The sequence below is a fragment of the Myotis myotis genome, unplaced genomic scaffold (genome assembly GCF_014108235.1).
Source record: "Myotis myotis isolate mMyoMyo1 unplaced genomic scaffold, mMyoMyo1.p scaffold_m19_p_12, whole genome shotgun sequence".
Taxonomy (NCBI): Eukaryota; Metazoa; Chordata; class Mammalia; order Chiroptera; family Vespertilionidae; genus Myotis; species Myotis myotis.
In genome coordinates this window covers 42530867-42554327 of record NW_023416316.1, presented here as the reverse complement: position 1 = coordinate 42554327, position 23461 = coordinate 42530867, and the positions used below count along the sequence as shown (strand labels likewise).

The 23461-nt window shown below is 43.2% G+C and overlaps 1 protein-coding gene and 1 long non-coding RNA gene across 9 annotated transcripts in view; one reads left to right on the top strand and one right to left on the bottom strand.

Annotated features, from left to right (window-relative positions):
- The window catches only part of PIP5K1B (phosphatidylinositol-4-phosphate 5-kinase type 1 beta), a 179673-nt gene extending 160468 nt beyond the window's left edge, over window positions 1–19205 (top strand). For 2 of the 8 annotated variants that reach the window (XM_036330905.1, XM_036330912.1), the window contains 2 exons: window positions 5004–5121; window positions 8101–8425. In XM_036330905.1, the coding sequence (XP_036186798.1) occupies window positions 5004–5121; window positions 8101–8142 (160 nt within the window). In that variant the 3' untranslated portion in view covers window positions 8143–8425. Of the gene's footprint in view, window positions 1–5003; window positions 5128–6864; window positions 6884–8100; window positions 8426–18513 lie in introns of those variants that run through there. The other 6 variants (XM_036330907.1, XM_036330906.1, XM_036330908.1 and 3 more) reach the window with 5 other exon arrangements.
- Window positions 1–23461, bottom strand: part of LOC118667483 — a 121120-nt gene that overhangs the window by 61786 nt on the left and 35873 nt on the right. The gene's annotated exons all lie outside the window — the stretch shown is intronic.

Sequence of the window (23461 nt, the reverse complement as noted above, 5' to 3'; positions counted from 1 at the left end):
CACTGCTAGTAGGAATGTAAATTGGTGTAGCCACTATGGAAAACAGTATGGATATTCCTCAAAAATATTAAGAATAGAGCTACCAAAATAAAAATAACAAAAACAATAGAGCTACCATATAACCCAGCAAACCCTTTTCTGGGTATCAACCCCAAAATGTTGAAAACACTTATTCATAAGATATATGTACTACTATGTTCAGTGCAACATTATTCATAATAGACATTGAAACAACCTAAGTGTCCTTTGGCAGATGACTGGATGAAGAACATGTGGTACATGCATAGAGTAGGATACTACTCAGCCATAAAAAATGATGAAATGTTGCAATTTTACGACAACATGGATGGATCTTGAGAGCATCATGCTAAGTGAAACAAGTCAGATGGAAAAGGACAAGAACCCCCCCTCATATGTGGGATATAAAACAGAAAGAACAAACAAACAAAACACACAAACTCATAGACACAGACAATACTATGATGGTTACCAGAGGGAAATGGGACAAGAGAAGGATAAAGATGGTAAAGGGGTGATCGAAGGAGACTACACTTTTGGTGGTGAGCACATAATGCAATATACAGATGATATATTATAAAATCATACACTTTAAACATAATGTTAATGTTACCCCAATAAATTTTTAAAAAGAAAATTTGTACTGAAATATATGTATCTTATAAGTACAAAACAATAATATGCAAAGTTTCAAACTGTGATCATTGAATTTCATTTGTTTATAAAACACCCAGTTTATAATTTAACATCATAAAGACATTATGACTACAAACGATGTTGCTTTGTAAAGCATATTCTACCTACTTATTTTTTCTCAACCTTTTCAGCCCATCTTTACTCTTCTCAAGACAACAAAAATAACCAAGTTCACATCAAGCATCATATACTGCATTTGTTTTTTGCTGGTTTATATGATTATTTTCAAGTTCCTAAGCACATTGGCTTAGCTGCCCTGGTTTTGGCAAATCTGTATTCAATGTGACCCTGGGCAAGCCACTGCACCTCCCTGGGCCTCAGCTTCCTCATCTGTGAGGTGGAAGTGGTGGGCTGAGAGGTACACAGAGGGGCCAGACAGAGACGATGCAAAGTAGAACAGGCCCAGTATAATGCAGAGGAGAGTAGTGGGGACCCTAGTGAACTGGAGGGGACATGCCCAGTTTAAAGGGAGCAGCCACAACCTCATTGCTACTCAGAGTTTCCAGCTGTTCTGGTTTCTCATAAGAAGTGGTGGGAAACTTTTTTTGTGGGAATTCCCTATTTCTTAATTTAGCAATAATTCAACCTCAAAAAATCTCTTTCGTTTTTACTGGATATATACCTTGGAGCAAAATTGCTGGCTCAAATGGTTTAAGGACTCATGAAACCATTTTCCAAAGTAGCTGCATCACTTTACATTCTCATCAGCAATGCAGGAGGTCTCCAATTTCTCACATTCTTTCCAACACTTGTTTGTCTGTCTTTTTTATTACAGCCATCCTAGTGGGTACAAAGTGCTATCTCATAGTGGTTTTGATTTGCATTCCCCTGCAAATATATCTTCTTTGGAGAAATGTCTATTCAGATCCTTTCCCTATTTCTAAAGTGCATTATTTACCTTGTCATTATTGCATTATGAGTTCTCTAAATAATCTGATAAAAGTCCCTGTGAGTCTCATTTTTGTCCCCAAACTTAATGCTCAGAATATTCTTCTTACTAAGACAGGAAACTATTCTAATACACGTGGAAAACAGTGTAAATAGCAATGTGGTCTTTTTTTAAATATGCCTATTAGATTTTATCAAATTTTGACGATGTGATACTGAGGAAATTGGGTATTTCTTTTTTCTGTAATCATATTGAATTTTAACTAAAATAATTCGTAAATGTACCTATTAATACTCTAGGTTTCTTTTATATGTTAATGTTATCTTAAACAGGCTAGTAGCTTACTCCTAGTTTCCAAAAATAAAAGATAAATATTAGATTGAAAAATATTTGCAAACTGGGTTTGCTTCTGGGGAGGTGAATCTCTGGGTCACAAGAGGTCAGTAGAAAGAGGAGGATGACTTTTTATTTTACACTACAAGTAGTGCCATTTAAATAATTTTAAAAAGAAAAGCACTTCTAGAATATTCTCAGTAATCCCCTTAATCTTAGGAGGATATCGATAAGATTAATAACTAAATACTCAGACAAGAAGGGGAAAATTTAGTTTTGAATCTCATCAAATAAATTATATGTTTACAAAATAACCCAAGATCCATTAGAGCAGTGGTTCTCAACCTTGGCTGCACATTAGAATCACCTGGGAATCTTTTAAAAATCTTGGGCCCAGAAGTCAGGATTTTTTAAAAATTCCCAGGTGATTCTAATGTGCAGCCAAGGTTGATAACCACTGCATTAGAGGTTTATTTAATTATATATAAACTCAAATGCCCCCCCTAAAAAATAGAAATAAAAACGCAGAGGCACACCACAATTGCATATTTTCTGACCATCTTGTTTTTAGTTTTGAGGTTTACGAAGATAAATAATTTATCTTTCTCATAAGGCTTAACCAGCAGGATCATTTTGTACCCACAGGAGTAGTGAATGGCATTTTAACAGCTGAAAGGCAAAAGTCAAATAAAGTCCATAACTGCATCATTGTTTTGATCCAAAAAATAACCTGGGTCATGTTTATTGCTACACAGTGCCTCTCAAAATAGCAGCCCTTGAAAACTGGTGGTTTACTTAACCCAAGAAATCTGTGAAGGTTTATAACAAACTCAACAGCTAGATGGGGGGAAGCCACATTCACCCTGCTCTTTAAAATCCATTGGAGCAGACTCTGTTTCCCATATTGTATAACCCATCTTAGGTTTTTGATCAGCAAGAGAACTTCTAGCCTGACTGGCATGACTCAGTGCTTGAGCTTCAACCTATGAACCTGGAGGTCACGGTTCGATTCCGGGTCAGGGCACATGCCCGGGTAGTAGGCTCGATCCCCAGTGTGGGACGTGCGGGAGGCAACCAACCAATGATTCTCTTTCATATTGATGCTTCTATCTCTTTCTCTCCCTCTCCCTTCCTCTCTGAAATCAATAAAGATTTTTTTTTTAAAGAGAGAGAACTTCTTATACTGTGTCCAGAATTTAGGAGAAAATGTATCAAGCCAAAAGTGAAGTGGTTTTCTTTGATTCCCACATTCTCAAATACCATCAACTGGAAGACTTATGGGAGATTCCTCCCTTCACTTCCTCTTAGCACTGGTCTGTATTCTTATAATTTTCTTTATAATGAACATGATTTCTTTTTTTAAGACATATGTGCCCTGAATCGAACCGTGACCTGCTGATTCATAGGTCACCGCTCAACCACTGAGCCATGCCAGCCGGGCTGAACGTGATTTATTAAGATCACACAATTCTTTTCATAAAGAATTTTTGATATTGTAAAGGTCAGGACTTAAAACTATTTCACATATCTTCAACTACTAGATAAATACAGAAATAGAATAGGAAAGGGCAGGGGAATACAATGTCTTCAATATCTCCCATCCTCCTGGGAGGCTCAGACAAGAAACTCAGAGGATGGCTGTAGATGGGTGTTTTCATGAGGGGTGAGCTCTGAGTGGAGCCCAGAAGAGGACAGGCCCTGGTAACAGGGGAGGTGAGAGTGGAAGCCAGTCTCACACACTCCTGCTCTCAGCCCTACTTACTGCCCAGGGAAAGCCACAGGCCACTGCCAAAGTTAGTTCCGCTTCTCCCAGCTCCTCTAACACCAGTATCACACTCTTCCACCACTGTCTGCAGGTATTTTGCTCCCGCAAAACCACCACATGGCAAATTTCCACAGGTTAAAAACATAACTAACTTTCATTTCAGTGGGGGAAAGATTGTGCATTTCTGAACCCTTAACTTAATCCCCAATTTAAATACTATGAAAATGGACCGATTACCTAAACAGCAAGCACTGGTATCATGACAAAACATGGTGGTTTCCCTTCATAAATGAGTCTTCGATATGACTTGGGCTTTTGTTGTTACTAAGGGTACATCTAGGCTTCCCTCACAAAGCACACGCGCAGTATTCATGTGATTCATTTATGTGTTTATGTAATTCATTGCCACTCACAGTGGAGGCCTTGGACTAGCACAGTGATGGTGAACCTTTTGAGCTCGGCGTGTCAGCATTTTGAAAAACCCTAACTTAACTCTGGTGCCGTGTCACATATAGTAATTTGATATTTGCAACCATAGTAAAACAAAGACTTATATTTTTGATATTTATTTTATATATTTAAATGCCCTTTAACAAAGAAAAGTCAACCAAAAAAATGAGTTCGCGTGTCACCTCTGACACGCGTGTCATAGGTTCGCCCTCACTGGACTAGCAGCATGAGCATCACCTGGGAGCTTGTTAGACACACAAACCCATGGGCTCCAACTGAGTCAGAAACTCTGGAGGGTGGGGCCCGGGAAAGTGGGTTTTAATCAGCCCTCCAGGGGCTTCTGATGCACACCGAAGTTTCAGAACCTTGGCTGTGGTTAAACCTTTCTTGCCAAAAAGAAGAAGAAAGGAAAAAAAAAACAATAGAAAGAAATCATCGATGCCAACTATGCACAAGGTTACCTTCTATAAACTAGCAAAGCATGAGTAATACTGTGAGAGGGAAACGTAAGCATCGAGAAGCAACTATTCAAAGTCAAAGATGACAGTGGTCCTGAACAGTCACAGTAATTCTCCCTGACAAGGCCTGGGACCCACAGATCACCTCTCAGAAATGTAAGCAAATGTTTCATATACCGAAGGAGACAGAAAATTCACTAAAAGTCAAACCAAATTATTTAAACTCAAGTGAGCACATCTCAGGTGTAACCATATTTCCTTCACACACTCAAAAAAAACAAAAACGTTGTATCCCTAAAACCTTTCCTAGCCTGCTCAACTACAATTTGGGAGGTGTCCTTGGGTTTTGTTCTGGAGGTCACATGCTCATCATTACTCTTCTTTATTTCTCCAGTAAAGGGTTACCTTCCAGTTCAACATTTACCTCGGAAGAGGGGACCATCTACTTGACTTCTGAGCCCAATGCTCTGGAAATGCAGGACGATAACGCCTCCGTGCTCGATGTTTATTTAGTAAGTAATTTCTAGTTCCTTCCCCTTCCCTGCGGGTTTACAAATGGATACAGGTCATGGTTTACACAGAACAAATTCTGTAAGACCAGGCATGCTTGGGTGTTCAAAGAAACAGTGGCACCCTGTCACTTCTACAAATGGTGCGTCTTTTCACAAGCCATGTTTTCCCACCATTCACGTAGAACATTACACAAAAGAGTAAGATACTCAATCACCAGGTGTAATAAAAGGGCAGATGCCCTAATGCCAAGCAAAGTGCAGCTCCTAGGTGTTTTTCCCCAAGTAATGTCGTCTTTGACTCAGTTGCCTTGTGTGTGACTCTTCATTTGAGGGAGACTGCCTTGAAACCTTGGTACCCTGAGAGGCACCAAGGCAGGTTGTGGGAAGAACCTGAATTCAGCATCCAGAAGCTTGGCTCACTCCCTCCCTCCCTCCGTAGTCACCAAGCAGCTGTGTGATCTGGGCAGGGACCTCTCAGGCTGTGTGTCCTTATTTGCCAAAGAAGAGAAATAACGCCTGCCCTGCCCACCTCACAGTGACCATGTGTGTGGACACCCTTTAGTGTCCCTCAGGTTGTCTCTAGAGCAGTGGTTCTCAACCTTCCTAATGCCTCGACCCTTCAATACAGTTCCTCATGTTGTGGTGACCCCCAATTTCACTGTTACAAATTGAGCATAATTAAAGCATAGTGATTAATCACAAAAACAATATGTAATTATATATGTGTTTTCCGATGGTCTTAGGCGGCCCCTGTGAAAGGGTCGTTCGACCCCCAAAGGGGTCGCGACCCACAGGTTAAGAACCGCTGTTCTAGAGGCATAATTGGATTGTTAGATGAGGCCTAGGACGCTACTCTAGTGTAAACAAGGAGAGTGAGTATTTCCCCTGAAAAGTACATCTCATTCTCATTCTCCACGTCCTTATACACCTGCATCAAATCTCATGGGACAGGGAAATGTTGATTTAGAATTTTCTGCTTTTTAAAGTTTTGCCAAGCCTGAGCCTATACACACATCACTGTTCGTGTGCCAGCTCGACGTCGGGAACCGACAACGCTGTCTCACAGCAGCACATCTCCCACCTCATTTTCTGCTTCTCCACATTCCCCAACGTGGCACTGCGTTTTCTAGGTGTACTCTGCAGGACTTCAGTCACCCAAAATTTTACTCCACAGAAAAGTCCTCTAATGTCTCCCTATTTCTCCTGGAGTCAACTCCACAGTCCTCAAAGCCCTATCCAGTCTGGTCTCCCCGCCTCTCTGACCTCCGCCCCCCGCCTCTATCCTCCTCACCGATGCGGTTCCAGCCACACCGGCCTCCTTCGTGCTCCTCTTCAGACCAAGCATGTTTTTGCTCAGTACCTCTGCACTTACTACTGGACACCATCTCAGCTGTCCCATGCTTATTCCCTCACTTCCTTCAGGTCTCTGCCCAAACATCTCCTCCTCAGAGAGGTTTTCCGTGAAGACCCACTATATAAAATAGAAGCTCCCTCCCCAGATGAAAATATTATGGAAGAGGTGTTTTTTTTACAACCCCTGCACATCCTGGTTGTGGCAAACAGAATTTTTTCCCACTAAGCAATGCTCCTCTTCACGCTTTTAAAAAGTTAGGTACGTGTATACTGCAAAACCTTCACAGAAGAGTTGGTTCCTCTCCATAACCAAGAAGATAAGAAATGAAATAGGAAAAAATATATACAGTACTATTTTGGTCTCATGCTAAGTTTTGTTACATCTGAAAGTAGAAACCAAGAAAGCTGAAATGAAAGACTGTGTGAAACCTCATCTTCATGCGCCACTTGTGCGGATCTTTACAAAAACCAGATTTGCACCAGCCGCGGGAGTGTGATACTGCTGAGTGGGATGTAAGATCACAAGGTGGTTAAATGGCATTGCCGGTACCAGTTCCTTTTCCATTATCCCTTAGTCCTTTGGTAGAAAAGTTGCCTTATTAATCATTTTGTTCCTCCTTGGTAACCATCAGTTTCATCTATGAGAACACTGCTTCTTATCTGGTTTTATTAAGGTCTAATTTTCTTGTTTTATGTCTTTGATATTGAAAGCAAAGCATTTCAGCAAAGGATGGCACTTGCCTCAGAAGCCATAGGGAAAAGCTGCAGGATCCATCACTGATTGTATGGAGAACAGTTGAGGGTCAAGTAGATAAAAAGGAACCATGGGGGTTGGGAACTGAAAGAGAAGGTGGTGGCGGTTAGCTGGCTGGTGTGGTCTGCTGACCAGTTTTCCCAGCCCAGCTTTTGTTGTGGTTCAGAAGCACTGGAGGACAGGACAGGAAAGGGAAGGCAGAGGGGAGTCAGCGTATGGAGAGAGCAACAAGATAGTGGAAAGTCTTCTCCCCAAGGTTGGAGAAAAACTTATTTAGCCTCATCTTATTTTGTAGCTAATAACAATAAGCTGTGAAACATTTTTGAGTGTTTCCTACATGCCTGACACTGTTCTAAATACTTTATATATATATTAACTTATTTAATCCTCACAACATGAGGCAGATGTGCTTACTAGCTTCTACTTTTTACAGATAAGGAAATTAAGGCTCATGGAGATGATGCAATTTGTCCTGGTTATGCAGCCAGTAAACACTAGCCCCGAGCCACACTCTTAACTGCTGCCTGGATTAGGAATTATGCTTCCTTTGCAATATGCAAATTAGACCTAGAGAAGCTAAAAGGCGCATCCAAAGTCAGACAATAAGGTAATAAACACAGCACAAAAAACAGAGGATACAGAGACAACTTGGGTAACTAAGCATTGGTTCTTTTTAAATTTCAATACAGAATGAGAATGTTCAAGAAGAATGGTGTGAGGGAAACAGTCTGGTATTGTTGGAAGAGCAGAGCGTTTTGAAGAATAATAATAGCCAAACTAAGCATGTGACCTCGGCCAGGCACTGTCCTGGTGCTGGTCTTACAGTAGCTCTTTCATGAAGGTGGGTGTTACATGTGTCTCCATTCATGCAGATAAGGAGACCGAAGCACCTGATCAGCTCTCTGAGCTGGTAGATGGCAGAGCGGACAGTCCAATCCAGCCCTACCTACACGTGGAACCATGCAGCACCCAATCGCTGTACTTGTTACTGATGATTGACACAAGTCCCACATCCATCACGTTCAGTCATGCTTTTAAAAGTGAGAGATGCAGCCAAAAAAGGAGAGAGTGGAGGTTTTATGTTGAGAATGGTTTTTGTACAATTCCACTTTAATCATTGTTTCCTTTCTATTTTTTTATGGTTCTAGTAAAGTCATTCCTAAACCTTCTGATCTCAGGACCCCTTTATACTCTTAAAAGTTACTGAGGAACCCAAGAGTTTTTCTGTATGTAAGTTCATAGTTAAAAATTAAACTGATAATACTCTGAACAATAAAGATAATTTTTTAAAAAAATAAAATGAGAAAGTATTTAAATGTTATTAATTCATTTAAAATAACTCTATTAAATGTTTATGAAAATAACTATGTAATCCAGAACAAAAATAAATTTAGTGAGGAGAGTGGCATCATTTTACATTTTTGCAATCCCTAATGTGTGACTTAACAGAAGCTGGCCTCTCATGTGTTCCTACATTAGTCTGTTGCAGAACGGCACATCATTGTACTTCACATGTACACCCGTGACAGGGAGTGAGAATGAAAAGGCAAATAACACCTCAGTATTAATAGGAAAATAGTTGGAGCTCATGGATCCCCCAAAATGGTAGCCCCTACAGTTGTTCTAGTCCTTCAAATTAGTCCCTTCACCTGTTGCAGAGCCAAATGGGAAGTGAATTAATTACAAATAGACGTCTGGATTCTATGCCTGTCTCTGCCTCTCATTCATCATTGACCTTGAATTAATCAATCACTCTATGGGGGCCTCAGTTTTCTCATCTATAAAATGGATCATTAAACCATCTCTAAGACCCCTTCCAGCTCTGACCATCTATGACTTATTCTAAATTACAAGGTGTTGCAGACCAGGCTTGTCCACAGTAGGTACAGTCATTTCTCCAAATTCCACTGTTTCATCACATATTCCACCATAAACTTTCACAATAAACTTAAATTTGATGGCAACATATCTAGGAAGTTCTGCACCATTACCTTGTAACTCTAGGGTATGTTCTCCTGCTGGAGATTTATTATTTTGTATGCTCTTCCAGATCTGAAAGGATACAGTCCAGTAACCTCCCTTCAGTATTTTTATTTGCCTCAAGACTATGAAAGAGAGAGCGGAAAGGAAAAGCATGTAAAGGGAAGCAGCTTTGTCTCTCCTGCCTCTTGACACAATTTGAATTCTCTTAAGCAGAGCCATCCTTACCTGAAGGGCACTTGGAGGCTTCTGTGGTGACAGTGTGTTCGGTGTTGTAACCAAACGTACTCAGATTTCTCCTGTAATGTTTCTCCTCCTTTAAGATACAGCATTTCTCTCTTGGTCCTTGTGACCTAATCCCCTGGTGCTACTATTTGTACTAATGGACAGTACTGTTTATACCCCTTTAAAAACATATCATTTAAACGCAAATGACTTATGCACACCAGATAACATCTGAAATTTCTTTTAAGGATCGCCCCACATATGTGTATGTAAATTAGGCCAGCTATCCTGCTTTCTCCTGTGATTTGACACAAAATTAAAAGGATAGGGTACCTTAGCTCATTATTCCACTGCCCTTTTAAAACATTTGGTTCAGGCTCCATGTCCCTAGCTATCTGCACTGCTCTGAAAAGGCCATTCACCTCCATACTCTAGACCAGCGCTTTTCAACTGTACGCTTCAAGAATGTTTAAAACATGTAATACCTGACTATTTAGTCAGGGGCACTGACCGCTTTCCCTTAGATTGTCAAATAAAAACATGACAACAGCCAGCACAATAGCTGTCCAGTGTGAATGAATGAAAATTATACCTGTATTTGGTCAGATCAACAAAAATACATTTTGTTTTTTCAGTGTGCTATAGAATTTTAGTACTGGGTCTATGTATGCCATGAGATGAAGGAGGTTGAAAATCGCTGCTCTGGAGTTTCAGGCTATCGGAATCATTTGCAAATATTCAAATCAAGGGAGGTGTTTCAGAAGATGATTTTATCCCGGAACCAGAGATGTGTTTTCCATTGAAATTTTGAGTTGATGACATAGATTAGGGTATTTAAAAGAATACAATAGAGATGAACAGGCTCTATTGACTTAAAATGGGCAATCATGCGGTCTTAGTAGGAGAGCTAGAGTCCACTGTTTGAATAGTCCGACATTCTACGGCACTGACGTGGTCGAGGTAGCTGTCATTTCAGTTACTGAGGCAGCTTCGTTGCCTGGTGTAGAATGCAATTGGGTGTTCATGGGAAGAGGAACTAACCAAGTCATCGCAGCAGAAAAATGTTGTGGGTGACTAGCTGGGGATGGATAGGTAAGCGAGAGAGACAGGATCACTTTTTAAATATGGAAAACTGAAAGATGGCTGCTTCTCAAGAGTGACTTTCTTGCCTCTGTTATTTAGTCCCGAGGATATGTCCTTTCTTTTTACATATTATCATCCTCTCAATAATATGTAGTTTCATTCAGGTATGTGTCTCTGCACAATGGCTATTTGAAGTGCAAAGATAGCTATGGGCAAAGGAGAAGAAAGAGCTAAGCCACTTTTTAGGCATGCTGGAGTTGGAGATGGCGCTCTGATGTGCTGCTGCTGGGTGGCCTGATTACTGAACGTGTCCTTAGGGAATAGCACTCTTTGATCATGGGACAGGGTGGCAGAGAAGTGAAAATGATTGAATGAACAGCTTATCATGTTATGTATGAGAAAAAGAAGGAAAACATTTTAAATTAGGTCAGGGTGTCTTAGAAAATTCAGCGGAACTTTCTGACAAGAGAAATGGCACTTCTGGATTGGACTCGGTTGGCGTTGCATGAATGGCACATACGTGAAGTATCAGGTGTCTTTCGTCCCTCCTTGTCTGACCAGTGTTGGCTGCTGCAAGGGGTGTTCATTTGAAACAGTGGCAATGCTATTGCTTCTCGGCAGAGAACAAGATTCCCCACTGACCCAAAAACAAAAATGCTCCTGAGGTTTTCAGTAGATTTTAGTGAGAGCAAAGTAGGAAGAGGAGAGCACTGCCTTTGGATTGGAGGGCATTTAACCAAACGCCACTTCCTTCCACTATCTGACCACTTGTTGAGAAATGAGATTTCAGAAAGGCCAAAATGGGCCCCCCCACACACACACACACTTTTTTTAAAATCTCTAGAAATGCTTGGTCCCCTTAAGTAGTTGGAAGTCCTGGGAAGAAAAACAAAGAAAAGAATCCCACGGCCTGAGCCCCATGGCACCTAGAAGTGTTTCCTGTACTGAAACGAGAGATACAAGCTTCAAAATAATGAGGCAACCTGTCGGGCTGGATTAGGAGGTTACCAGGAGGATTTTACTTTAAACAAACAGTATTAAACTACTGTTTAAGGATTAGCTTAGGGAACTGGAGTTGGAGTTTAAAGGCACACTGGCTGTTCGGTTACAGTAGGCCCACAATTAGCGATGGAATGACAGCCTGCGAGGCTGCGGCAGTTTTGTTGTGTTCTGTCCTCGCTTTACAGTGTCATGGCCTCACAGGCCAGCTTCGTTTCCTCCTCCTCCAGCTTGCCTGGGTCTCCTGTCACATCCAGGCCCCCCCACGGGTAGCCGCATCATTTCCGTTCCTTGTCCCCCAACACTGCCCCTCTCCCCTTGCCTGCTGCCTCCAAACTCTCCCTATTGCTTCTCAGTCTGGTTTCTACTTTCCTCCCCTCTCTTGTCATAGAAAGGCAGTGTTTGCTAGTCTCCTGAGTCTTTCCAGCTCTTGGAAAAGAGTGTTTGAAGAAGAACAGTCTCTAATGGCATGAACTTGGGGTTTACCAGACCCTGAGCCTGCAGGAAACAAATAGCAAACGCGGAAGGAACCAGATTAGGAACAAGTGTGAATTTTAGAAAGAGCAAGTTTAATACCCACGACTTAGTGAATAGGGCTGTCGTCATTCGTCCCCTGCACTCTCCTGGATCTGTGGAGGACTGGGAAATGTGCTAAATGGGAGAGTGCATAAAACACTGACCACTCAGTAAGAAATAAGGCCTCCCCGAGTGTGATGGACAGAATGAGCACTCCGGAGTGGGGCTGAGGATTTGGCCTTTGGTTTGTCTGTGCCTTGTTACTTTGCCAGGGCTGCCATAACAAAGACCCTTAGCCTGGGGGCTTCAACAACGGGAATCCGTGGTCTCGTGGTTCTGCAGCCCAGAAGTCCTAGGTCGAGGTGTTGGCAGCGCCGTGTTCCTCTGAAGGCTCTGGAGAGGCTCCCTCCTTGCTTCTCCAGCTGCTGGTGCTCCACGTGTTCCTGGGCGTCCTCAGACTCACAGCACTAACCTCTGCCTCCCTCTTCCCGGCCTTCTTCCCCGGCACTCATGAGGACCCCAGTGGGTGGATTAAGAGCCCACTCTAACCCAGTGTGACCTCCTCATAACTTGTGGATGTAATTACATCTGCAAAGACCTTCCTGCCAAAGCAGGTCACATTCCAGGGTTCCAGGTGGACACGAATTTTCCGGGGATATTAGTCAACCAGCTGTACTGCCTTCCCCAGGGGCCTGTGAACTGCTCTGTGCCATGCATGGCCCCGTTCCCCACTCACATTTCATCTCCCTGGCTGAGTCCCTGGGAGGTCCGTTAGATGTTTCCAAATCATTTTGGAACCTCACAAAAAGGTGCCAGGTAAATGAATGTGATAGCAGATACAGTCACCTGGTGGGTGCATGTAGTATGTAGAAATAAAACCCCTCAAGTGAACCAGGGCATTGGTATTTTAAAAGCTCCCCACACATCCAGCAGGTGACTTTGGATGCAGCACCGAGCAGGTTGGCGGGGCCCCGCAGCGCTGAGCATCCGGTCATTCCTCTGTGCTACATGTAAGGCAGAGCTGTCACTCCCCCAGGCTCCCCGCCTATGGACAGCCAATAGCTTTGCTCGACATTAGAAAAAATACACTTGATTCCCAGGTGAACCCTAGTAGGCTCCTACCACACTCAAGTGGATGAACTGGACTTGCGCATGTGTTCCTGGTTCCTGCAGGCCTACTGCCACCTACTGGTAGGAAGGCCCCTCTGACCAAGGCGGCTACGTGATTGAAGTCCTTGAATGGAAGCTTAATTAAGAGTGAGTGTGTCGCTCAAAGGACTGTTTCCACTCCACGTCTTTTATCGTAGCCTCCGTGCTGTGCGTGCACACTCGCCAGGGGCACGTCCTTCGCATGGGACAGGCAGCTCCCTCTGACAGCCCAGCATCTTCCTCCTTTCAAGGTGGACTGGGGGCTGCTGTTAGTCAGGCACAAAACCAAAGGTGCTCATCTTCCCTAGGGTGGGAGGGTGCCTTTCTCCATCCATCCAGGCCCGGTCCACTTGAGCCTCTTTGAAAGCGCTCGCTGGCAGTCGGGGGATTCAGCACAGAAACTGCTCTCTTCTGCTTAGGCAGCGACTTTAACAAAGTATCAACAAACACAAGTTGGAAAAAGCCTTTTCTTCACGTTCAATCTTTGATAGGTCGTCCCTTACAGCTGTTCAGTTTCTAGGAGAATGTAGCCTTTACCTTTTTAAGTAACCCCCTAGAGGGGATGGGATTGATTATAATAAAATTCAAATATATGTAGAGCCTTCTTTCTTTTTAAAAAAACTTTCTTTCAGTAATGGCTACCGTATTCTTTTCCTAGGGCTGCCTTAACAAAAGTCCCACAAACTGGGCAGCTTAAACAATATAAGTTTATCCCCTCACAGTTCTGGAGGCCAGAAGTCCAAGCAGGGTCGGCTCCTCGGGAGGCTGTGAGGGAAGGCTCTGTTCCGGTTCTCGCTTTGGCGTGTGGATGTCCATCTTCTCCCTGTGTTTTCACATTGTCCTCCCTCTGTGTGTGTCTGTCTCCTGTCCAGAGTTCCTCTTCGTATAAGGGCACAGTCATACTGGACTAGGGACCACCCCAATTACCTTACTTTAACTTGATTATCCCTATAAAAGACCCTATGCCCAAGCCATGTCACATTCTGAGGTACTCGCGACTAGAATTTCAACATATGCAATTTGGGGAGCCACAATTCAACCCCTAATGGTTCAAAGTACTGAGATGGAGAAGCTTCTAGTTCCTCCTCTCGAGACCATGCCCGGGAGCCGCTGGCATCTCATGCTTTCTTTCGACGTATGTGAGAGAGAAGCCAGTGCTCCTGTTTGAATGAAACCAGGCCCATGTTCCTCCCCACAACATTCTCCTAATGCAGAAGCAGGGGTCAGAGTGGATTCGGTTGCAGCCCAGGGCTACATGATGTGTTAGATATTAAAGGAACCCTTTGGGTTTACAATAAGCTGGGAAGTCCGCTGTAGAACCGTGAGCTGATATAAATCATTGATGCCCTCAGGCTTCCCTCGGGTCTTCGGAAAACAAATCAATCAGGCGGGGGAACCCTGTTGAGATACTGGGGCTGCACTAACGGTTTTGAGGCGAGAGGCCATAATCCTAAGTCCATCCGATGAGATGTCCAAGAGGAGTGCCAGCTCTTCTCCTGGTTCTGCCCTCACCCGTGATCTCTCTGCTGGTCGGCAGGAACGCTCTGCTGGGGCACTTGGAGGCTGGCAGGAGGCCTGGCACTCCATGTGCTGCCAGCTCCACAGACTTCAACAAACATTCTCCCAGATCGGGCACAACATGGTCGTCTTCATCTGAACTGTGTGTGTCCTTCAAGGACATTCCAAGTCCCACCTCCGGCCTCAGGGGTTGTTAGTTCAAGGCCCACAGTCCCTGGCCCTTGGAAAAGAGTAATTTCATCTGATTCTGAGTCTGATTTTTTTTAAGTGCAAAGGTAGGAAATTTGGACCCACGCTTCTCTAAGTTCCCTCCCTTCTATCAGATCCCCTAGCAGTCAGATCAACTCCATTCTTACACCGTGTCCTGATTTCTACACTAGCACGGGTCGTCATTTTACCTCCCGATAAAATGATGAGCTTTGGATTCCTACTGCTATTGGACAGAGAAATCCCCCGCTCCAATCTGTCCCCGAGTGATTGTGCCTTGGGAAGTAACCCCCAAACCCAAGGTAGCTATATGAATATAATAAAACAGAAGTATAGAACCTCAGGTAAAAGAAAAAAGACTCAGGACTTCCCACAGCCCAGTGGTGGCTGCTTTCTCAGAAATCCCTGAATTTCGAACGCAGGGCCATCTAGTGACCCAGAGGAGAGGACGGGCTGCAGAGCCACGGGCAGGCACCGTGACGCTTTCACGTCATGTGTGGTGGTGCTGCGTTTGGACTGAAGTGATGCTGAGGCAGGAGGAGTCGTGCTCTTGTGGCAACAGAAGGAAATCAGCCAAAATAACAACAACAACATACAACAGAAAGGAAACAGGGCAGGGCTGGGGGAAGCAGAACTCAGGAATTGCTGATGGAAGTGGGCTTGGTATAGGGACAGAATACAGATAACAGACTTACTGCCTGCGATAGCCTGGAGATACATGCTCTCCTCGGAGGTACTTTGGGAAAGAACGTCAACTTCAAACCAAAATGAGGAGGCTCCTGGACTCCAGAGAGGAAAAGATCCTGCTTTGGGGGCCCCATGGGCCGAACCCTGAAGTAACTGTAATTAAAAAAAGAACAGCACCCCTGAGGGTGAAAACTTTCAGAATGGGAGACTTCGTGGACTGTTCAGTGCTGAGCATCCCGGCCAGTCTGACTGTCGTGAAGTTGTGCCTCCTTTCAGCTCTGCCCTAAGATTCCCTCACATCACATTCCAGGTCTCAGGAAATTCTATTGGCTAAACAGAATTTTTAAACAGTAGGCTGAGGGGTATATGTGGCAGAGAAAAGACTGAAAGAGGTGTGGAGTGAGAAATAAACTAATATTGTATACCAACTATATTTAAATAATAAATGTAAAACATTTAAAAATTACAAATAGTATTTGATAGAATCTTGTGGTTGAGATGGAACTTTGTGATTATCTGACACAGCCCCGCCATGACTGGCGAGTCTGCTCTGCTGGCCACCACGTATCAAGTGCCTCCTGGGTGCCGTGTTTAGGACACACAGCTTTCTGCTTCAGCCCTACCCAGCGGCCAGTCAGCCTCAGCCTCAGCCTCACCCCCAGTGACAGCAACTGCCCCTCCCCTCAGTGACCACTCATTTCTTTACTCTGGTTAGAGAGCACTTCCGGGTTGAAGCAAAACTGGCTTCCACACATTTGTCCCGGTTCCGGCCTTGGACTCACTTAGCCTCACCCATTGGGTCGCAGCGGATGGCGCATCGGGCCCATGGGCTGGGGGAGGATATGAGGATGAGGATGCGTGATGGGGGGAGGCGGGAGGGGTGAGGCTTTACACTCCACTCACTTCACTCATTCTGATATTCCAACCCCACCCCAGGGCACAGCCGTCTGTGCCACGACTGATGACAGTGTCACACTTCAGGTGTCCTGGGACTAACCTCGTGCCTGACCCTTCTTCCCATGGCTAGCCTTCGCATATTCAACTACTAGGCCCCATCTCTACGACTCCTATTTTCTACACCAAAAAGCCCAGGTCTTCAGCCATTTCCATAGAGTCCTCAGGTTGGAGCCTTTCACTGGTGGATTTTCTCACACATGACTCAGACTGATACATGTCCCTCTCAGAGTCTGGCGTTAGAAACCAGACACAGAACTCCACCTGTCTTCTAGAGGGCCAGGAGAGCAAAACTACCTGCTTTTATTTTTTTATTTTAAGAAAGCAGGACTCAAATCTAATTAGTAAGATCTTATCATTTTATATCAGTGATTGATATGTACCACACATCAAAGTTACCACATTGAGCCTAAGTAAAGTCCACCCTAACATCTGTCCCGAGCATGTAGACAGTTCCCATGTGCCCACTGCTCTAGCTCACAACGCCAACCACTCAAGCTATTTCTGAAAGATGATTTTTGAGTAACAGTTTGAGCATATTTTATATCTAAGCAGGGAAACCTCTCTAACATGAATAAGAGAGAACAATCTAAATTATTAAACAAAGTGGTAACTTAAGAAAAATTACAACTAACAACAGGCTCAAATTACACAATAAAATCCTGGTTTTTAAATAGAATCCTGTTGGCCGGCTGGTGTGGTTTAGTGGTTGAGGATCAACCTATGAACCAGGAAGTCATGGTTCAATTCCCGGTCAAGACAAATGCCCGGCTGCGGGCTCTATCCCTAGTAGAGGGCATGCAGGTGACAGCCGGTCAGTGATCCTCTCTCATCATTGATGTTTTTATCTTTTCCCTCTCCCCTCCTCTCTCTGAAATCAATAAAAACATATATTTAAAAAATAAATAAGTAAGTAGAATCATCTTTACTTGACATAGTTTCTTTTCTAACAATTTTTGGAGTCATTTCAAACTTTTTACTGAAGTTTTTTCAGCCTCCAAAGGAAGATGTTGGGCCACACAATCTCTGTGATCCAGCTTGAACCTTCTTAACTACTATTTTGGGGGCATTAGCATATGCCAGACACTGTGCTAAGTGATATGTATTATGATTTTTGTATATTGTATTTTTGTATATACAGGCACTCATGTTTGTATATATGTGTACCCATATACACTACCTCTCCATAGGAAAGTTTATCACTCACAACTATTCCATACAGTGGTGTGTTTTTTTACCACCATTTTACAGATAAAATAAGGTGCAAAGAAAGTTAAGTAACTAGCATAATGTTCTATAGCTGTAATAATTAGGAAATCAATACATTTAGCCCACTGTGTCTATCTCTAAAGACTGAGCAGGAGACTGCTTCCCCATATACAGCTTAGTGTAACTGTCACTGGTTGAATTAGCTGCCTCTGATTTTAAATGATTATCATATTAGGTTAAGTATTTACTGGATATATCTTCACTCCCTAGCCACAGGAACAGTGTTTGTAAAGGAACACAGCATTCATGAGTTCAAGACAATGTTCAAGTTGTTCTGATTGGCTTCAGACCTGATATACCGCAGCACATTCCAAGCCCTGCGCACCTGGAGGGCAGGTGTGTCTTCCAGAGGTCGCCAACCGGTGGTCCGCGGGCCACTGGTGGTCTGTGAGGTCCGAAAGGTTGGCGACCGCTGTCTTAGGTGGTGCTGCTTCCTTCTGAGACTCTAGCACTGTGCTGTGATTTAGTAGGGACTTGATAAACCTTGGTATCAATAACATATTGCGGATCTGCCAGAGATGCATATGCTATGCTCATCATTGCAGAATCCCAGCCTCATGCACCCCGAATTCAACTCGCACATTTCCCAGGCATAAGTCACTGGGAGAAATAACAGACTTGTGTTCCTACTCATGAGAAGCAGTTATCAGTCAACACCAAAACTAAGTCTTACAGCTGCTTTCTTTCTTTCCCCCCAGTAAGTGCAAATGGTGACCACCGAAGCAGATGGATGAGACATGAACTCAGTGGTAGGAGAGAAGTTCCGCCACTCCAGATTTCCCAAAGGAACTTGGCTGAGCCCCACGACACAGAGTAACACTCATCTGGACTTAGGAGTCTGCGAGATGTCAGGGGAGCCTTGGTCCATGGGCTCATCAGCAGATGTGATGTGAAAAATACCACACTCTTCTATCATTTGCTGTTGCTTGCCGAACTGTGAAGAACTGCATGAACTCTATTTAAGCTGCTTTCTATACCATTGCCAATCACTTTTTTGGACTTGAAAGTGCTATTTTCCTATTGATACTTGCATTATTTCATTTTGCATGCATCCAGTGATTATACATAAGCAACACATGTAATCTGCTTATATATATTTTTAAAAACTCATCTGTGCAAAATGGTATATAAAGTATAAATCCTGCTCTTTTTGCAAAATTATAATCACGGCCCATGTCATTAAAAGTTTAAATTGGTTTTATCTAAAGATCAGTATAATAGGTCTGCATATACTTTATAGATAACTAGCCTCTATAAAGATGTTTTCACTGTTTACTAGTGAAATGAGAAAAGCAGAGCTATTTATAAAAGGCCTTATGTCGTGTACATACACGTTGTCTTTCAAATATTTGTGATTTAGTTTATTGCTTGTAAAAGAGAAATTATATAATTTATTTAGTAAATACTATTGTAAACTATAGTTTTATTGAGAAAAATAAAATATTTTGTTCTCAATTGTGGTAGTACAGTAATTCCAGTGGTTTCTCTCTATTAATTAAGAAGAAATAACTTAGATGCGTCTCATTTTCAGATATTCCAGAATCCTAAATAAACTGAGTCTCATGGCAGATGAAAATGGACAGAAAATGCTCTGGCCCTGAGAAGCCAATAGCAGGTTCTGCTCAACTTGTTCAGGAGACTGTCCCCAGTGTCCTGGTGTATTAGCCAGCTTCACTGTTATGCTACGGTAACAAACAATCCCAAAAGCTCTGGATGGGGACCTAGAGCAGTCCCTATCTAGAACATGTCACTTTTATGGCAGAAGAAAAAAAAATGATAGTGTAACCAAGCGATGGGAGCTCATAAAAAAAACTTCAGCTTAAGTGCAGTTTACAATACTCTGCTCACATTCCACCGGCCAAAGCAAATGACTTAGACAAGTCCAATGTCAAAGGTGTGAGAAGAATACTTCTCACATAAGAGTGGACTCAACAGAGAGAAGCAATGAATAGTTTAAACAGTGAATGCACCTACACCATCTCATGAGTGTCCCAAGCAGCAGAGGTTCAAGAAGCTGCATAATCATACTTGGGGGGGAGAGGGGGGGACATGAGACAGCAAAATGACCAAGACTGCAGAAAGACATTCCTGATGAGTAAGATGTTGTATAAAATCTTTATGTTAAAGCAAACTGATTCTTGTAAGAAAACATGGTATTAACTTTTATAAATGTAGCCTTCAGCCATGGTTACTCAGTATAACTGTAATTTTACCTGCGGAGCTGGTGCTGGGAATCTATCCTGGGTTGGGATGTCAATGGGGAATTCGACTGAAGTGGGAAACAGGATTCTTTGCCATCTCTGTCCCTAGTAGTCATATGTGCTAGCAGGTGCTCTCCCTCACTACAGGGGTTGCCTAGCCAGAATCCCATTCTGTCCCCTCCCATTTGTAAGTGTACCCATTTACCTTAGCAGGGATCCTTAGCCCGGGGCCCATTGATTCTTAGGCGGGTCATAGATGGATATGAATAGGACCATGAAATAATAGGGCATATAGAGTTGGGTTTTTGTTTTTTGTTGTTTTTTTTTTTTTTCATAAAAAGAAAGACTATAATTTTTTTATTTTAATCCTTACCCGAGGATATTTTTCCATGGGTTTTTAGGGAGAGTGGAAGAGGGGGGGAAAGACAAGAGAGAAATATTGATGTGAGAGAAACCCATGGATTGGTTGCCTCTTGCATGAGCCCCAACCAGGGCCTGAGCCAGGGAGTGGCCTGCAACCCAGGTACATGCCCTTGACCAGAATCGAACCCAGGACCCTTTAGTCTGAAGACCGATGCTCTATCCACTGAGCCAAACCAGCTAGGGCAAGACTATAATTTTCATCAAATTCACAGTGATCTTGACCTGAGAAATGTTGAGAACCATTCTTTTAAGGCCTGATTCAAATGCTATTTCGATGCCATGAAGCTGTCTATGATCTCCAATCTTCTGCCCACTACCATCCCCTTAGTCATCTCACCTATCTCAGAAAACTTCAACACTTTCTTTTTTTTTAAGTAATTGAGGTATAACTTACATACAATAGACTAAACAACTATTAATTGTACAGTTCATTGGTTTTTATACCTGTATACATCCATGGAACTGGTACCTAAGGCAGGATATCAAATATTTCCAGCTAACCTGAAGGCTCTATCATGCCCCCTTCCTATCAGTGTCATTGATGGGATTGATGCCTTCCTAGCTAAGCCACAAAGGTAACCTTTATTATGACTTCTATCATAATGGATTATGTTTGTCAGTTTTTTAACATCTTATAAATGGAATCATAAAGTACATGCTTTTTATCCGATTTTTTGTTATTCATTAATGCCTTGTACCGTGTGTAATGAAACATTATTTTTCATGACTGAGTAGTATTCCACTGTATAAATATTCCGTAATTTTCTACTCTATTGCTGATTGACATTTGGGTAGTTTCCAATTTGGGGCTATAAGTGTGCATATTGAAAGATGAATGATGAGACAACCACCCCCCCCCCGCCCCCCACCAGACCTCTTCTTCCACACAGATCCTAGGTGCAGACAACTTGACATGGAAGAATTTTCTCTGGGAAATATCACTACTAGGAAATAGGTGACTGCCCTCTGATTTGCCTAGGATAGTCTGAGTTTATGCCTAACACTCAGGCAATATAACAGTATTTACTCCCAAATATCTCCCATTTGGGATCACAAATTATATAGTTATCTTACCAAAGAGGAAAATCTAAAGATAATGACACTGGAGATTCCCCGACGACTCAGCCAGAGCACGCTACAGTGAGGTTTGGCTGCAACCCCTCCCCTCTACTTGCCCCTCAGCAATGCTCACAGCATATTGTCCCCACTCCCAATGAACAACCAACTCCCAATGAGCAGCCAACCAAGGATCACAAGATACCTAAGAAAGTTCTCTAAAATGAGACTGAAATATACAAACAGAACATTGCTGCTGGGGGAAACATGAGACAAATATATAAACAGAACATTGCTGCTGCGGGAAACAAGGGCTGTAAGAAGTAAACTTCAGGGCTTCCAGATGGCAACGTAGGTATATGAGGTACTCATAACCTCCCACAACCACATCAAAACTACAACTAAACTACAGAAAAATTGTCATTAAGAAATGCCTGGAGAGAACCAAGATGGCGGCATAGGTTAACGCCGGAGTTTGCTGCTTTGAACAACTACTTCAAAAGTGAAACCAAAAAACGGAAGGGACATCACCCAGAACCACAGGAACGCTGGCTGAGTGGAAGTCCTACAACTAGGAGGAAAGAGAAACGCATACGGACACTCAGAGGAGGCGCAGTGCTGAAGTCAAATTCTGAGGTGCGGAGTGCGTGGAGCGGGCTGGCAGCGGAGGGCACGGTTGGCGTTTTCAATCGGGAGGGAGTCGCAGAATCTGAGCTCCAGATCCGGGCGAGTCTTTAGGGACCCAGACTCAAACGGGAGAAGCGGGACTGCCTGGCTTCGGTCAGAGTGAGTGCAGCTTTCTCTCTGAGCTTTGCAGCGGGTGCTGGGACTCAGAGAGGCAGAGCCCCTGGGGACAGGACTGAGAGCCACCATAACTGCTCTCTCCGGCCCACCCTGTTGATCTGGTGCGACCCGCCCCGCCCAAGCCCTGCACAGAGGCATTTGCCGGATAGCCTCAGGCAAAGGCTAGATTAGCACCTCCCTAGAGGATAGAAGTTCTTTCACTGCTGACACAGCTGATTCTCATAGCCACTTGGCCTGGAGGTCAAACCCTCCCTGGAATTAGCTACAACAATCAAGATTTAACTATAAGACTGCGAACAAAGACCACTAGGGGGTGCACCAAGGAAGCATAACAAAATGCGGAGACAAAGAAACAGGACAAAATTGTCAATGGAAGATATAGAGTTCAGAACCACACTTTTAAGGTCTCTCAAGAACTGTTTAGAAGCCGCCGATAAACTTAATGAGATCTACAAGAAAACTAATGAGACCCTCGATGTTATATTGGGGAACCAACTAGAAATTAAGCATACACGGACTGAAATAACGAATATTATACAGACTCCCGACAGCAGACCAGAGGAGCGCAAGAATCAAGTCAATGATTTGAAATGCGAGGAAGCAAAAAACACCCAACCGGAAAAGCAAAATGAAAAAAGAATCCAAAAATGCGAGGATAGTGTAAGGAGCCTCTATGACAGCTTCAAGCGTACCAACATCAGAATTATAGGGGTGCCAGAAGATGAGAGAGAGCAAGATATTGAAAACCTATCTGAAGAAATCATGACAGAAAACTTCCCCCACCTGGTGAAAGAAATGGACTTACAGGTCCAAGAAGCACGGAGAACCCCAAACAAAAGGAATCCAAAGAGGACCACACCAAGACACATCATAATTAAAATGCCAAGAGCAAAAGATAAAGAGAGAATCTTAAAAACAGCAAGAGAAAGAAACTCAGTTACCTACAAGGGAATACCCATACGACTGTCAGCTGATTTCTCAACAGAAACTTTGCAGGCCAGAAGGGAGTGGCAAGAAATATTCAAAGTGATGAATACCAAGAACCTACAACCAAGATTACTTTATCCAGCAAAGCTATCATTCAGAATTGAAGGTCAGATAAAGAGCTTCACAGATAAGGAAAAGCTAAAGGAGTTCATCACCACCAAACCAGGATTATATG